This window comes from Caretta caretta, chromosome 3, assembly GCF_965140235.1.
Source record: "Caretta caretta isolate rCarCar2 chromosome 3, rCarCar1.hap1, whole genome shotgun sequence".
NCBI lineage: Eukaryota > Metazoa > Chordata > Testudines > Cheloniidae > Caretta > Caretta caretta.
Window position 1 is genome coordinate 158,592,530 of NC_134208.1, and position 13,915 is coordinate 158,606,444.

A 13,915-nucleotide genomic window follows, 5' to 3' on the forward strand; every position below is an offset into this window, starting at 1 on the left:
GGGGTGAACTTCCAGCAAGCATGATTCCAGTTTCCTTCCTTAGTATCCTCCTTCCCAGCTCTGACACCACAGAGCCTTACCTGTGTCCCTGTTTCCATCCCCCCCCCCTCCCCCCAGCAAAACATGATTCCAATTTTCCCACCCCATTCCGTTCCCATTTCCCCCTTGCTTCCTGATTGACTGCAGACTATATAGTAAAACTTGTATAGCTTTACCTAAACCTATAATTTTACTGAAATTTAACTAACCAATCCTAACGTATTGTAACATGATTATTTAACCAATTATATCCCACCATCTTAATTAGTTTACACCCAGCAAAATTAATTATACAGCAGACAGAAACAATCACAGAACCAGACAGAGACCATGCAAATAAACAATAGCAAAGTGGGAACTATAATAACAAAACAATACAGAAGTGAGGATTTCACAACTACATCTATAAAGACATAAGGGTTTCCCAGCTGTGTCTATTGATAAGTGAGTTCTTACCAAACAGAAAACTATCAAACTAAACTTCCTTTTATATCCTCTAGGCTCTTCCCTTTCTCTGGAGGTGATAGATCAAATCACCTTTCCAACAGCTCCATATTGCCTTATTTCAATGTGACTAGTTTGGAATGTGAGGATGTGACCAGTCGCTTCCCAGCTTATGGCTGCCTCTGCTGCTTAGCCAGAGATGTTAGCCTGAGAACAGGGCCTCAGACTGTCACAGTAAGAGAAGGCCCTTACACCAGCAGACAGTGATTTTGATTCTTTCTTTTATACCTCTGTAACTAGCTAAGTGATAAGAATACACCTAAATTCTTAAGAGTATAGGCCTTTATAGACAGGCCTGAATATCTATATCCTAACAATAGGCACACAAATATACTCCTGCTTCACCAAGGTCATCTGAATTTAACAAGAGCTGACTTCTGCAGCTTGATACAAACATTGCCACTCTACTCAAAATCCTCTGCACAGCCGCTCCAAGTAAACATCTCCGCCCCTGAAATACAAGGCCACTCAGTAACACTTTAGGTTCTTCCCCCCATCGTGGCACCTCCTTGATTGGATGAAGGGTCTGACTGCTTGGCAGGGTTTGAGGTACTGTTTAGTATGTGCAAGCCTGCTGGAAAAGCAGTAACTCTAAAAACAGGTTGTGCACTTAAGTGTGGCTTGCAAACACCTGTCCTAGATTTGCATCTGAACCATTTCCTGGGGATGTAAAGTAGCGGGAATGTGCTGTGCTTTGTAGACATGCTGAGGACAGGCAACACTGGACCCTGGTTCAGCTGGCCATTAGGTCCCTATCTTGCTTAACTGAATAGAAAGTGCACTCTGTCGGTTCAGTGCCCGCTAGTTAGCACAATAGGTTAAACAGTTGCCAGGGGCAGGGGTTTAGCCCATCCCAGAGTTGTGAGAACTCTATTTTCTTTGCTAATAAGGCCTTCTGTTCTGGTGTAAGGGAAGAAATCAGACAGAATTGACAGAGCAAGACTTATCTGGATATCTCTCAAAGCCTCTGCTGGGGAAGGCATTGGGATACTCCAGGAGTCACTTGGCATTGTTTAGCTCATGCTTTGAAATCCATCAAGGCTTTTGCTATAAACCTCTAAGCACCGAAAAACAAAATCTTGGCTCGAGAACAATCATTGCCTTGGCTTGTATCCTGGGACTGAGTGACTTATGTTTCTGCCTTGGTGGGAGGATTCCCCCTTTTATTTTAGACAAGTTGGGTCGCATTGATCTGAAGCCTAACTTGCAGACTGGAGTCCTTTTTTAAATCAATCAATCAATCAATCAGTGACAATCAGAACTTAATGTTACTATTTTGAAAACAAAAGGAGGGGGAAAGCCCCTGTGCACTCTGCCAAGAGAGAACAAAGAACAGCCAAAGCACACAACTTCTGGCATTTTACTTGGAAAGAAAGCATTCATCCACATGTCAAGTAGGGAGCTGCCTTCTGCATTCTTGATCCAACCTGACAAAGTTGCAGCTTGAATAATTAAATCCTGAACAGCAAAGTGCAAAAGAGACCAAGGACCCTGGTGATCTTAATGGTTTGGAAGCTTCCTTGACAAACGTTTGGTTTATAAACAAGCCCAGGACCAGACTGACACCCCTGATTCCCCAATAACTACTTAGAGGGTTAGTGACTAATCCATGCACTCTGGCAGGAGAGATGGTACACCCATCTCCCTGTCCTCCTCCCTGTCCCCTCCCTCCATTGTGCATCCCATACAAGAGCCTGACACCCCATGGAGTGCAGGGACTGCTCTCTCACTATGTCCCACAAGGGACACTCAAAGAGCTTGGCTTGTTTAGCTTAACCAAAAGAAGGCTGAGGGGAGATAGGATTGCTCTCTATAAATATATCAGAGGGATAAATACCAGGGAGGGAGAGGAATTATTTAAGCTCAGTACCAGTGTGGACACAAGAACAACATATATAAACTGGCCATCAGGAAGTTTAGACTTGAAATTAGACGAAGGTTTCTAACCATCAGAGTGAAGTTCTGAAACAGCCTTCCAAGGGAAGCAGTGGTGGCTTCAAGACTAAGCTTCATAAGTTTATGGAGGGGATGGTATGATGGGATAGCCTAGTTTTGGCAATTAATTGATCTTTGACTATTAGTGGTAAATATGCCCAGTTGCCTGTGTTGGGATGTGAGATGAGGTGGAATCTGAGTTACTACAGAGAATGCTTTCCTGGGTGTCTGGCTGGTGAGTCTTGCTCACATGCTCAGGGTTTAGCTGATCGCCATATTTGGGTTCAGAAAGGAATTTTCCTCCAGGGCAGATTGGAAGAGGCCCTGGGGGTTTTTCGCCTTCCTCTGCAGCGTGGGATACACGTCAATTGCTGGAGGATTCTCTGCACCTCAAAGTCTTTAAACCACGATTTGAGGACTTCAATAGCTCAGACATAGGTTAGGGGTTTGTTACAGGAGTGGGAGAGATTACAGGTTTGTTACAGGTGGGAGAGATTCTGTGGTCTGCATTGTGCAGGAGGTCAGACTAGACAATCATAATGGTCCCTTCTGACCTTAAAGTCTATGATTCTGTGATTCTAAGGGTACCTGGCCCTACCTCACCCTTACTCCCTTTGTAAGGTCAGTCTAAAATCTGATGCAGCCTGTTCTCTCTTGCATATGGCTACCCCTGGAGGCAAAGCAGATTCACACTCCCCCTTCCTTGGGTCCATGCTTAAATGGCATAATCTAGTGCATGCTTCTTGTGGTTTAATGTTAATACTTCTAATGCCAATGGCCCTGCACTCTATAAAATCACACCAAGATAGTAAGAGAACCTGCCGTCTCAAAACTGAGTTCAGAGCTTCAGATAAGTGGCCACCCCACATCTATGTTTCTCTGTTGCTAAGACTTCATACAGCTGCTCTTAGCAACCTTGATGTGTGCAGTGGTCCAAACTCATACAACGGTGACTTTCAGCAGGATGGCTTAGGAAATTAAAAACTTTTACCAGTTTTCTGTACCCAGATCAATTCCCTCTCCCTAAATGCATTGGCTGCAATATTAGGTGCCTGGTTCTGGCCTGTGACTTCACCCCAAGTAAATGCCCTAAGGACTGGGGATGTTGGATTGCTCGTTCATCCCTTGCAGACCGATAGGGAATGAAACTTGGTTCTCCAGACTGTAGAGAATGAGCTAGCTGCTCTCCTACGTGCATTTTTAAGGTTGAGCAAATGAAGGTAACTTTAATGTGCACTTCCAAGCTGAACTCAATTGCTCCCGAGACGCCAGGACAAAAGCACTGGTTGTCTCATCTTGTGCAATTAGGCATTTTTCCATTGTTGTTGTTGTATATAGCCTGCACAGATTGTTTGCACAGCCTTCTGGTATTGAGATAAGAAATATCTCTGCCTCTTACTAGCTGTGTGTTCCATCAGAACAATCTAGGGAAAACAACTTTCTTCAGGAAAGACTGCGTCTTTGAAAGAGGCTTTCCTATGTTTGAGTACAGCCCCGCCTTGGTTCGCACAAGTATTTATACTAATAAATCTATCTAACAACAAATACCATATGTCAGAAGCGAACTGTTTTCTCAAATGTGCTGACTCCTTGGGTTTGGCTCATCAATCAGACACTCACGGACTCAGTACTTAATGACCAAAGCAGCTGTCTTCCAGTGGGAACAAAAATAGGCTTCTCGCTTGTGGATCTGAAGTGGAGTTTTGCCAGCCTGACAAAAGCTGGCATACCTGCAAAATCTTATTAGGACTCCTAGAATTCTAACTCATGAGCTGTCCAGGGTGCACTCCAGAAATGAGCTGACAGCCTGTCCTCTCCTAAAGGGGAAATTTAAGAGATAGAGAGAGGATAGCAGGTGACTCTCCTGTACGTAATGCAGATGGGTACTCTCCTGAGCCAGTCGGCCTGATTCTGCTTTCATCAGTGTAAAACTAAAATTCCATTCACTTCAATGGAGTTGCTCTTGATTTATGCCAATGTGAATTGATAATTGAGATCCAGTGACTTATTTGCTACTAGCCCAGCCTGGCACAGGAGCAGAAGAGAAAGGTGAGGAACAGTGTTCCCTGTGCTCCTTTCTCTTCCACCCTTTAGTGTTGTCTTTCTTTTCCCTGGTCCCCAAAATCCACAAACTTGCTCTCTGAGCCAGTTTTATGAACAGCAAAAAATTGATCCACTATATGCCTTTCTCTGTTTCCTTAGAGCAAGTCATGGCGGAAGATCAAAAATATGGTGCAGTGGTCCCCCTTTGTTATGTCCTTCAAGAAAAAGTATCCTTGGATTCAACTAGCAGGGCATGCAGGTATGGAAGGTTGAGCTGTGCCGTGTCATCAAGGGAACCCTCTATGGTGTGAGACTAATGAAGATTTGGGAAGTCTCCTGATTGTTCAGTTAATCAGCTGTGTTGGCCTCAATTGTCTCTGTGACACTCATTAAGTGCTCACACCTTGAATCTGTCTCTGGGGAAGCAGGGCCTTGAGGGAGGGACTGATCTAAATGCTACATTGCATCATGTGGAGATGAAGGAGATCCCAGTGTGGGCATGCTTGTGAAGTGTAGTGTTATCCCTGCTGCCCGATGCTGGAGTTACTCCTGTCACTCAAGCAGTAGAGGTTTGTGCTCGGCTGATGAAGGTTCCAAGTTCAAACTCTGCCGCTTAGCCATGTGTGGGGGTGTTACTCTCCTTCATCAGGCCCTGGAAGCTACCATGATTAGAGGCAGTGGTTCGGGGGCCGGGAAAGGAGTGATAGAGTCCCCCCAAATGAGTAGTAAGAGTAGTACATATAGCTTTGACTCTCACTTGAGGTCTGTCATGTCAGATCCTGTTAACTTTTGATACTGATGCATCCGATGAAGTGAGCTGTAGCTCACGAAAGCTTATGCTCAAATAAATTGGTTAGTCTCTAAGGTGCCACAAGTCCTCCTTTTCTGATGTAACACTCAGTAGCAGTTCATTATGCCTTGATTGTTCTGGGTGGGGATGTCAGCAGGGGCTTGAGGCTTCATGACTCTCTGCCTGCTTTCCTCTGTGAAGGGTCTGCACCCGAGTAAGCACTGTGTTGCCTTTTGTCTCTCAGGTAGCTTCAAGGCTGCAGCCAATGGCAGGATACTCAAGAAGCACTGTGAATCTGAGCAGCGGTGCTTGGACCGCTTGATGAACGATGTCCTTAAGCCCTTTGTTCCTGCCTACCATGGAGACGTGGTGAAGGATGGGGAGCGGTACAATCAGATGGAAGACCTGCTGGCTGAATTTGACTCCCCCTGCGTTATGGACTGCAAGATGGGAGTCAGGTTAGTGCTGCTAGGTGCATTGGCTTGTAACTGAGTAGAAAGGAGCAGCCTGAGTTCAAGAATCCAAATCCAGGGCTTAAAGCAACATAATACCCGAGTAAAGACTATCCAGAGCAAACTGGCTACTCTGACAGGCTCACCTGGCCATGGATGACTATTGCCCAGGGCTCTAGAGAGGGAAGCCAAGCGGGTGTGGGTGGGAGACACAAGAGGAAACCTGGGCTGGGAAATGGTGGAACAGACTCCTGCAGTCACATGCTGGTGACTGTAGTGTACTGTGAAAGTGGATTGCTTGGAGCTGCAGGGGGCTGTTGCATCAGTCTGCACTAGTAGCCCATTTCTGTTCCAGAGGTCTGGGGGTGGCACTTTTGAGACAGTACCTTGCCCTGCTCTCTCAGCCACAAGGGGCACTGATCTAAGGGGGGGGCACATTTCAGGAGTTGTATAGGGGTCAGAATAGAGATCCTTGAATGAAGCAGCTTTAAAAAGAGGTGAGACACAGTGAGAGAGCCCTGCTTGGGAGCTCCCACCACAAGTTGCCTTAAGTCCAGGCAGGGGTAGCATTTCTTGGACATCACACACCTAGACTAAAACACAAGCAGTGCTGTTGCACACCCACCTCTGGCTCTGTGGTGAAGAGCACCAGGGAGTTGCACCCCTCTCTGAAGGAAGAACAGCATTTACCACCTAATGTTTTACACTATCAAAGTATATTCTAGCGTGCTGAGACAAGGTCTATCAGGACAGCTCATGTTCTGGGAGATGCCCCAATGAAAACATCGGGGCATATGTGTACTCCATGTGTGGCTGTAGCCCATTCAAGCTGCAGCGAAGGCCTTGGTGCTAGCTGTCAGCCTTCTTGTATCTCTGCCTGAGACTCTCCACTTTAGATCTGAGTTCAAACAGCTTTTAATCCTTTCCCTTACTTCGCACTTGCTCTTGCATGCTCTTTTGGATACAGTACATCTGATGAAGTGAGCTGTAGCTCATGAAAGCTTATGCTCAAATAAATTGGTTAGTCTCTAAGGTGCCACAAGTCCTCCTTTTCTTTTTGTGACTACAGACTAACACGGCTGCTACTCTGAAATGAGTGGTTTCAGAGTAACAGCTGTGTTAGTCTGTATTCGCAAAAAGAAAAGGAGGACTTGTGGCACCTTAGAGACTAACCAATTTATTTGAGCATGAGCTTTCGTGAGCTACAGCTCACTTCATCGGATGCATACCGTGGAAACTGCAGCAGACTTTATATACACACAGAGAATATGGAACAATACCTCCTCCCACCCCACTGTCCTGCTGGTAATAGCTTTCTAAAGTGATAAAGTGTGCTGGAAATGGCCCAACTTGATGATCACTTTAGATAAGCTATTACCAGCAGGACAGTGGGGTGGGAGGAGGTATTGTTCCATATTCTCTGTGTGTATATAAAGTCTGCTGCAGTTTCCACGGTATGCATCCGATGAAGTGAGCTGTAGCTCACGAAAGCTCATGCTCAAATAAATTGGTTAGTCTCTAAGGTGCCACAAGTCCTCCTTTTCTTTTTTCTGAAATGAGTATGTAATATTCTACTCTGTCCTTCATCAGTGAATCCTGAAGCCTTTCACAAAGAGTGAGCATAAGTATCCTAGTCTTTCTTAAAAAGAAAAGTATTACCAGCAGGAGAGTGGGGTGGGAGGAGGTATTGTTTCATGGTCTGTGTGTATATAATGTCTTCTGCAGTTTCCACAGTATGCATCCGATGAAGTGAGCTGTAGCTCACGAAAGCTTATGCTCAAATAAATTGGTTAGTCTCTAAGGTGCCACAAGTACTCCTTTTCTTTTTGCGAATACAGACTAACATGGCTGTTACTCTGAAACTAGTCTTTCTTGGAACCCATATACGAACTATTAAAATTCAATCCTGCAAACACTTAGCTATGCAGACCTTAATCATGGAACTAGTCCTGTTGACTTCAATGGGATTATTTGAATGAGTAAGGATTACACATGGGCAAGCATTGCAGGATCAGGTTCTTAAGTTTTTATGTTGAAACCTAAAGCCAGTATGCAGATTCAGGCCAGATATAAACCACTAGCCAGCTTGGATTTTAGATCCCTGTGAAGGACAAGCTTAAAGCTTAGATGTGGTAGAGATGCTTATGCTTTCTGGAAAAGCTGAGGGAAGAGAGGAATTTATTTTTTTCCTTCTTCTTCTTCTTCCCCTTTTGAACTCCTGATGTGAAACATGAACTGGCATGTCAGACTGTCAGACACAAAACCCATACTCCCCTCCAGAGGGGGTGGGGGAGGAATGCAGGTAATGGAATGCTGGCAGTCTCCAAGCTAGAGGCATCCCCCCTCCCCCCCGCATGGGTTGAAGTGTAACTTGAAGGAAATGGGGAGTGGGTCTGTCCCCTGGGCTGACAATTAACTGTTGAATTGGAATTCATTTGCAAATTGGATACAATTAACTTAGGCTTGAATAGAGACTGGGAGTGGCTAAGTTATTATGCAAGGTAGCCTATTTCCCCTTGTTTTTTCCTCCCCCCCCCCCCCCCCCCCAGACGTTCTTGTTAAACCCTGGATTTGTGCTGGAAATGGCCCACCTTGATTATCATACACATTGTAAGGAGAGTGGTCACTTTAGATAAGCTATTACCAGCAGGAGAGTGGGGTGGGGGGAGGTATTTTTTCATGCTTTGTGTGTATAAAAAGATCTTCTACACTTTCCACAGTATGCATCCGATGAAGTGAGCTGTAGCTCACGAAAGCTTATACTCAAATAAATTGGTTAGTCTCTAAGGTGCCACAAGTACTCCTTTTCTTTTTAATTAAATCTTGTTCACACGCCCCCACAAGAAAACCCACTGTCCTAGTATCTCTGCCTATGTGCTGTTCTTTGTATCTCTGAAAGGAGGCAGGCTGTTCTGCTGCACTGTTTTGCTTGGCCTCTGCTTCACAGAAGGGGAATGAAGTTCAAGTTACTGCATGAACAAGTAGAAAAATATTCTGAGCAGGGTTAACCAATGCTTTGCCCAAAAGAGCACATCCTCGTCAAGGAGGTTACGGAAGATCATTTCCTTAAAATTTGCTTGCACTGGCAGTAAGACCTGTAAGCCTGGTCTGTGCTGGTGTCGTTGACAAGCCAGGAGGCTACAGCAGTGCAGGAAGTTGTGAAAGGGGCTGTATATCCCTTTGCCACACTGTTATCAGTGGGTGGAATTAGGCAAAATCATCTGTATGTGATTGCCGAGCAGGTAGCTAGAGCTTGACTTTCAGGGGAGATCTGCAATACAGTGGAGTCAAAACAGCATTTGTGTTAAAATATACATAATGGTGCAAAAAGGTGCACACTAAAGCTTACCAATGGAGGCTCAATGAGGAAAGCAAATTGCATTTTCAACTCTTAATGCCTCTGGGACAGGATCTCCACAGTGGCTAGGCAGCTGCGGTGCTGTGGCTGCATCTGCACTGGACCTGGCTTGCTGACTGCGGCCTCCACATGCTAGCAAAATAAAGAGAGAACTGTCTACTTCCAGCTGTGTACAGCTCCTAACACAATAGCTGCTCAGGGTCCCTAGGTGTTACCACAATACAAAATAAGGCTTATACCCATAATTGCAGCTACATGAAGTTTACAATGTTCAGTGGCTAGCAGAGGATTTCAGAATCTAGATAGCAAGGGTCCAAACCAAAGGATTGAGACGTATACTCTGGCTTGTCAGAAATGGGATTTTGGTTCAGGCTTATCTCCTCAAATATGTTGCACCACAGAAGGTTAAAGCATTCCTCTGAGCTGAGCTGTTGGCTATTCCCAGCCAAGCAGGAGCTGTGGGTTTTCCCACTCTAGCAGTGCTGTGAAGATAGTGTACTCCCTACTGCATGCATCTGATGAAGTGAGCTATAGCTCATGAAAGTTTATGCTCAAATAAATTTGTTAGTCTCTAAGGTGCCACAAATCCTCCTTTTCTTTTTGCGGATACAGACTGACACAGCTGCTACTCTCAAACCATGCAATGTTGTGGGTGCAGGAAGAGACTGCTTGTTTACGCCTTACCACCCTTCTTCTTTCCAAGTGAGAAGCAATATTACCTTGCTTTGGAAGGCAGCGGCCTCCTCCAGTTACCTTCAACCTAAAATCAAATTTGTTGGGGCACAGGATAAAGTGATGGATAAAGCCTAGGGGAGACTAAGAGGGGGAGGGAAGGGTATCCACAGATTAAGAGACTCTGGACTCCTCACTATGCTCGGAGGGGGAGTATTTCAGACCATACTGCCCACTCCCTCCTCCCACCCAAAAGTCACATGCTAACTGAAGCCACAGCCCTTCGCCACTTCGTTTCAGGTGAGGTTTTAAAAGAGAGGAGGCTCTGGTAATGTCCTGCCATGTGATCAGATGCCTTGGTTCTGAAACAGATATAATCTAGCCTAGCAAGGTCCCATGAGAAATACGCATAAACCCCGTCCCACATATTCTCTCTAGCACACGCCCCCTTGCGTTCTACTTGAGATGTGGAAGTAAAGCACCCATTGAGCACCACTTCCTGGGCATACGCAAGACAGAAAGAAAGCATGGCCCATCTGCAGAGAGCTAGTCCTTAGCTACCTAAGAGAATAGCTTTGTTGTAACTGGTCTTTGGATATGAAGGGATACAGCAGGGTTATTTGCTTCATTGTGTCTTGCTGGTGTATCCAATCTGCCATACCAAACTACTTCGACTCTGACAGGATCCCAGTACAAAACAGGATTGAACTGAGACAGTAGCTGGCAGAGAGACTTCCAAAAACCATGCTATAGGGCAGAGGTGGGCAAACTATGGCCCACAGGCCGCATCCGGCCCACAAGCCATTTTAATCCGGCCCTCGAGCTCCCGCTGGGGAGCGGGGTCTGGGGCTTGCCCCGCTCCGGCGCTCCAGCCAGGGCACAGGGTCGGGGGCTGCTCTGCGCGGCTCCCGGAAGCAGCGGCATGACCTCCCTCCGGCTCCTACGCATAGGGGCAGCCAGGGGGCTCTGCTCCACATGCTGCCCCCGCCCTAAGCACCGCCTCTGCAGCTCCCATTGGCTGGGAACCACGGCCAATGGGAGATGCAGGGGCGGTGCCTGCAGATGGGGCAGCACGCAGCAGAGCCGCCTGGCTGCACCTCCATGTAGGAGCCAGAGGGGGGACATGCCACTGCTTTTGGGAGCTGCTTGAGGTAAGTGCCTCCCGGAGCCTGCACCCCTGAGCCACACACACCCGTACCCCAACCTCCTTCCCCAGCCCTGATCTCCCTCCTGCTCTCCGAACCCGTGGTTCCAACCTGGAGCACCCTCCTGCACCCCAAACCCATCATCCCCGAGTCCACCCCAGAGCCTGCACCACCATCTGGAGCCCTCCTCCTCCCCCGCTGCACCCCACCCCACGTGTCCCAGCCCGGAGCCCCCTCCCGCACCCTGCACTCCTCATTTCTGGCCCCACCCCAGAGCCTGCAATTTCGTGAGCATTCATGGCCTGCCATACAATTTGCATACCCTGATGTGGCCCTTGGTCCAAAAAGTTTGCCCACCTCTGCTATAGGGAGTGGAATTTCAGTAGATGATGCTTTTGCTCAGTCAGTGTCAAAGCAATTTCCTACAATTGTGTTAGAAGGCCCTGTTCTGCTATTCTGGAGATGTAAAATCAAGGTTTTGATCCCTTGTAGCTATTAGATATGGTTGGACTTTATGAATAACCTCTGTGTTCTGGCCAGATTCACATTGTGGTAATTACATTCTGCCTTCCTGATTTCCTGCTGCATTTCAACTGGGTGGCTTTCCATCTGCTCTCCTAAACTCTTAAATGGCTGCCCCAGAGCGAGATGCATTTTCACGGGGTAGGTTAAATGATTTTTTTAGAATCTTTACTACTTCAGGTGGGCTTTGAGGATTATAGCTTGTGAAATACTGATTCACATGTGTTTCTAGAGTGAAACTTACCATTGGGGGCAAGTCCTGGGGGGAAGGATGGGGGAACCATGAGTTGGAAGATTAAGGCCAGATATCATGAACAAGTCCTCTGTTTAGGAAGCAGCAAATGGTGAAGGTTATTGAATGTCTCTGCTACCAGAGGAAGGGGTAGAATTTGATTTGTATGTATTTATAATTTTGATTGATAATATCACCAATGTGTATTTGTAAGCATTTTTTCTATTGTTAGCTATTTAAATTTTCACAGAGGTGGGAAATTCTGGGGCTGAGGCGGGGGGTGGGGAGCAACAATGGAGGTGTTAGAAATAATTATTTCATGATAATAGACATTGAGATATAGAAAGGTCAACCTTCATAACCATTAAAACACAAATTGTCAACATCACACGTCAAAATATGTGAAGTAAATATCCTTAAATCAGACTTTAGTAAGTTCTCAAGCGGCAGTTTTTTTACTTGGCCGAGCTATAAATGTTGTTGATCATCGATGGAAAGATTTTTTGTGTCACTTTGTGCGTGTGTGTGTGTACAGTGAAATTGGACGTTTGCAGATAAAAATCAAATCCTTCCAAGCCCACCTATAGAGCCCAAACCAGTGCTGTAAACTGTGACAACAGGGCCTTCGTAAAGAGCAGTGGAGAAGCCAAACCCTGCACAGAGTTTATTCCTTAGCAGATCTTGTTAGTTCAACAGATGATGGCAAAAGTGTTTGTTCTGAGAGGGACTTATCCAAAGGCAGGTCTTAGCTGTTGCTTGTGACTGAGCAGATCCTATCTCAGCATTTTCACCCTGTCCTAGAGGCGCCTGCCCTTTCTCCGCCCGCGGGTTTCTCTAGGAAGTGGCAGCTTACATCTGTCTGGAGGCTGACTGAAAACAGCTGTAAGACTTTGTTGCCAATTCCCCGATTTATCACAGTTATCACTGTGAGATGACTGGCCAAAATCCACAGCAAGGGTAATAAACACTCTGTATGTCTTCTTCAGAGAACAGAATTTCAGATAAATGGGACCCAGAACAATAAAATCTATGGAAAAGGACATATATGTCCAATGGAGGAACACACACTCCAGCCCCTCCCAGTTGTCTCATTGTTTTCCATTATGAATCCTACAGACCTGTTCAAAGTTACACCTCTTCACTCTGCTCTGCATTTTACAGGAGTGGGAACAGGTTTATGCCTCCTTGATAGTCCCACTGAAACAGACTAATGCCAGATGAACTAAGCTATCTTGAAACAGCTTTGTATGAAAACATCCTGTTTAATACCCTGTTTGCTGCATCACAACGTGGTGTGCGGTGAGGGGGAAGGGTCATGTACCAAAAAGCACAAGACAGACTTCAACAAAAATCAAAGCATGTCAGCTGATTCTCAAAGGGAACATCAGATGCTGTTAACAGTCAAATGTTGGGATGTAGCAACTTCTCTCTCTCTCTTTTTGAATTGTGTCAGTTTCCATGGCACATGGTCTGTTGACAGAGCACATTTTGAAAGCTTCATTTAGCTCGGGAGAATAACTCCTTGTTTAGGTTTGCTCAGCGTTCCAAACTGGTTATCCAAGACAAACCTTGAGTAATCTGCTCCTAAGTTATTCCAGAGGAGAAGGGTTGAGTGAAAGAGAAAACCTCCCCCCTCTCGTTGATGACACTGATTTGGTGCACCTTAAGGGTCTGAGGCTTGAGTGGAAGTAGGGCCTTGAAGGTGATTGCAAAAACCTGATGCAGTTGCGCAGTGGCCAGATCAGTGGTCATGGAAAATGATCCCACTGACTGAGTTTCTGTATGGGCTGGAGGGGGTGTTGTGGGGGGCCTCAGAAGAGGTTACAGTAACTGGAGTGGTGAGGGCCCAGTAGGGTGACCAGATGTCCTGATTTTAAAGGGACAGTCCTGATTTTTGGGTCTTTTTTCTTATATTGACTCCTATTACCCACCACCTCCTGTCCCGATTTTTCACATTTGCTGTCTGGTCACCCTAGGGCCCAGACAGTTTTAGCTGAAGGCTGATCTTTGGAATGAGGGAGAGGAAGATGTGGCAGGACTTGGACAGGAGAGGTGCTTACTACCTCACAGGACCGGTCCGTTGGTGGAGAAAACCTACAGCTCTTAAATACCACATCAGCGGCATCCTAAGCTTATCCAGTATTTATCCAGGACCGAACATGGTCATCTGTTTCCCTGATATCTTTGACTTGCTTCAGCAAATCCCCATAGAGTTACCTCTCA

At 46.1% G+C, this 13,915-nt stretch overlaps 1 protein-coding gene across 1 annotated transcript in view; it reads left to right on the plus strand.

Annotated features, from left to right (window-relative positions):
* The window catches only part of ITPKB (inositol-trisphosphate 3-kinase B), a 110,772-nt gene that overhangs the window by 78,537 nt on the left and 18,320 nt on the right, over positions 1-13,915 (plus strand). Inside the window, exons 3-4 of the mRNA XM_048843357.2 lie at positions 4,681-4,780; positions 5,556-5,769. Coding sequence (XP_048699314.1) covers positions 4,681-4,780; positions 5,556-5,769 — 314 coding nt within the window. The remainder of the gene's footprint in view (positions 1-4,680; positions 4,781-5,555; positions 5,770-13,915) is intronic.